The following is a 3,274-nucleotide window of genomic DNA, read 5'->3' as shown; positions in this document are numbered from 1 at the left end:
GATTTTTTTTCTTTTTTTGGGGGATGATGATGATGTGTTGTGAGGAGATCGATGAGGGTGGTGGAGGGGATGAGAGTGTTGTGCGAACAGTGAAATTTAGGAGATGAGTGTTGTTTCTAGTGCCTGGACATGGGGATTTGGACATGGGGATTTTTTGACTTGTTTGTTTATTTATTTATTATTTATTTATTTGGTCATGGGAGTTTTTTTGGGGATTTTTTTTTTGGTTAAAAAGAAGTGAAGTGATTTGGGGATGATGTGATGTGTTGTGTACTTGTGAGGGTCTCGGAGTGGACCCTAGTGATGTTGTTGGCACGATGACTATGCTCGGTGCGTTAACTTACCATTCCTTCTGATTTATTTAATTCACGCATCATATGGTATTTTCCTCAAATTCTACTCCTTGATTTAGTTTGTGTTTTTGCCTTCCCTTTCGCTTGAGGAGTTGTCTTTGTTCTCATCCTTGTTGATCTCTTTATAAGTATGAAAGTTTGCTGCTTTATGGTGGCTTCGGCATTCTTTATATCCTTGATTAATGATAGACTTGAAATTGTTGGAGTATTGAGTATCTATAATTCTTTGGTGGGAAAAATGCCTTCTTTTTTTTTAAATAAGTTATTTAATTTGTTTTATTCTCCACTTTTGCCTCGCAATTGTTTTTTTAATAGCATGATCATAATTGTTTATGATTTCTTCGATCCAAACTCTTTTCATTTTTTTAGTAGTTAAGGCCAATTCTCTCTTTTCATTTAAAATGCCTTCTTTTCATTTTTTATGGCGCTATGCAAGCCTACAGAGAATCCATTGAATCTCTTTGGTTACGTTATAAGGTAAAAGAAATTCCTTTTGTGGTTTATTACATGATACTGCTTTCAAATCTAATCTCTTGACATCCGTAGTGGGTTGAAAAAAATTTGATGTATCACGTGAATTATACTATATGATCCGTGGAATTAAGCACATTTGACCCAAAGCATCACAATGATCTAATGTATTTAGCATTTGTTGTTCTCCTTTCCATATATGAGATATTTGAGCCCTGTAGTAATCGGCTTCGTCTTCTATCTGCTTGGTTCTTCGATGTGTATCCCTGCGAGTGGAACTTGTTTGTTATTTCATTGTATTTCGGCCATTTATTTATTTATTTTATTAACTTTGTCTATCTTGAGTTGATCATTAAATTTATATAGTATGTGCACATAATCCTGTGTGTAGTTTCTCAATTACTTACTGGTGATTGGGCCTTGTTGTGCTAGTAATATTGCTCATTTACAACTTGGGTGTTAGAGATGGGATAATGATCACTTTGCATGTGAGAAAAAAATCTGCATGCTTTAGCTTCCTGAGGTCATGTGCTGGTGGAAGCCTTGTTGATTGCACTACACTTCCTTTAGTTAATGTTCCTACTGGTGAATTACTTTGTGATTATGTATCATGATACTTGAATGACAATTTTCATAACTGCCCTCATGTTCAATTTATTTACTTTATGAAGTTTAGATGTTAACTTATTGACTGTAATCCAGAGAAGTAGCAACTCTATGCATCAAGAGGACTGTGAGGCATCTGTTTGTGATTCTGTGGCTGGTAATCAATCTGTGCTGTTGATTATTATTGCTGCTTATCATTTGGTTTATTGATGCTTACATTGTTGTTATTTTTTCATTAGATGTACATCATGAAAATACATATGAAGAGGAGGAAGGTGAAACAGGCACATATATTTTACCTGGAACACTTGAAAGTGGTGGGTCTTCAAAATTCAATCTCAAGAAGAGAAAAATCTTCCCGCAAAAGTCATATGGCACAAAATTATATGAAACTGGTGCAAATTTGTCAGGTGAACCATGCTTAGATAGTAGAATAGGAAATCAACCATTAACATTGATTGGAAAAGGACCATCAGGTGCTCTGAATGTTGGTTCAATACCGACAAAACGTTTGCGAACAGCTGCTAGGCAGAGGTTTGTGAGTCCTTTCAGTACCACACCTACTGGTGGCATGCAATTAGAAGTAAAACAGATGTTTCAAGTGGGGATTACTAGTTTGTATCAAGATGAGCAGAGTTCAATGCATGCTGGGTCCCAGTGCAGGAAAAACCTGGAAGTTGAGTCTACAATGGACTATGACAGCCAATTACCATATGACAACAGTGAAATATCTACAAAAATTAAAAAGAAAAAGAAGCCTAAGCATCTAGGGTAAAAGAATTCACTGAATCTGGCAGATGCAAATGTTTTAGTTGTTCCTGGAAATGTACGACTATTTTCTATTTTTTTTCCGTCTAGTCTGATTTTGTGGTTAAATTGGCTAAATTCTCTTGTATTGCAGGGTTTCTCTTATGAACAGAGGTTGCAGGTTGACCCCATGATGCAACATGAACAGGTGACTCACCTTTCAGTTTAATATTTTTTATTTCAATTTGCTTGTGTTCAAAATTCAAGTTTTGTATCCTCAACTAGCAAAAGACTTGAGATACCCTTCCTCGGAAAGTAAGTTTTCTGATTAATCCTATCTGATGGTGAAGATATCAATTGTTTCTTTCATGTTATTTTCTTTTTGTAGTTATCTAGTTTGCGCTTAACATCTCAATAGTTCTTACCTCTTGTACTTAATTATTCTTACAAAGTCCTACATGTGCTATGTGATACAAGCATTATAATGCAGAATGTGTACATATTTGAAAATGATTTCCGGCTTACTCTGTACATGAAGTCAATATTGAATTATGATGTAATTATGTGTTGATTTCGATTTGAGGCTATACCAAATGTTCATATTTTGTGTTTTATACTGCTTCAGTTAAGTCTCAATTTGTTTTGTCATTCTTTGAGCAAGTACTAGAAAATCCACTACCATATTTAAGATTTTATTTCTGTACAGAAGCTTCTATTTACTTCAGTAACTTGTCAACCATTTAATCATTTATTTGAATTGCAGAATGTTAAAAAGAGATTGGAGAATCCACATTTTGAATCTAATGGAAGCACTGGTATCTTGTTTTTGATTTTGAATTTTATTTTGTATCAGGGTTATTATTATCCATATGATTTGCTAAATTGTTGTCTACTAAAAATGTGTTCAGGCCTTTGTATTCAGCATGTGGCAAAGAAGCCTAAGCTCTTGAAACACTGCCTGATGCTTCTTCAGATGCAATTACTCCAATGACTGGGTCCATGACTTCACCCATTGCTTCTCAGATGAGTAATATGTCTAATTCAAATAAGCTCATCAAAACAATTGCTAATCGGGATCGTGGAAGAAAACATAAAGA

At 34.7% G+C, this 3,274-nt stretch overlaps 1 protein-coding gene across 1 annotated transcript; it reads left to right on the top strand.

The window, feature by feature from the left end:
* The first annotated feature begins 779 nt into the window (after positions 1-779).
* On the top strand, positions 780-2,205 carry LOC120257553 (chromatin modification-related protein EAF1 B-like). The gene is made up of 3 exons (XM_039265013.1): positions 780-830; positions 1,527-1,587; positions 1,670-2,205. Exons 1-3 carry the CDS (start codon positions 783-785, stop codon positions 2,203-2,205), a joined length of 645 nt encoding a protein of 214 aa, XP_039120947.1. The 5' UTR covers positions 780-782.
* The last annotated feature ends 1,069 nt before the right edge of the window (positions 2,206-3,274 follow it).

The sequence above is a fragment of the Dioscorea cayenensis genome, unplaced genomic scaffold, assembly GCF_009730915.1.
Source record: "Dioscorea cayenensis subsp. rotundata cultivar TDr96_F1 unplaced genomic scaffold, TDr96_F1_v2_PseudoChromosome.rev07_lg8_w22 25.fasta BLBR01002179.1, whole genome shotgun sequence".
Classification (NCBI taxonomy): domain Eukaryota; kingdom Viridiplantae; phylum Streptophyta; class Magnoliopsida; order Dioscoreales; family Dioscoreaceae; genus Dioscorea; species Dioscorea cayenensis.
The sequence above is the reverse complement of the archived record's forward strand: the minus strand, read 5'-3'. Positions and strand labels throughout refer to the sequence as shown.

Bases quoted from the DNA above. Each gene is read 5' to 3' on its own strand.
- LOC120257553 (XM_039265013.1), top strand. From the start codon at position 783: ATGCAAGCCTACAGAGAATCCATTGAATCTCTTTGGTTACGTTATAAG. The intron at 831-1,526 runs GTAAAAGAAATT...ACTGTAATCCAG, and splicing joins CTCTTTGGTTACGTTATAAG to AGAAGTAGCAACTCTATGCA. The intron at 1,588-1,669 runs GTAATCAATCTG...TTTTTTCATTAG, and splicing joins TGTTTGTGATTCTGTGGCTG to ATGTACATCATGAAAATACA.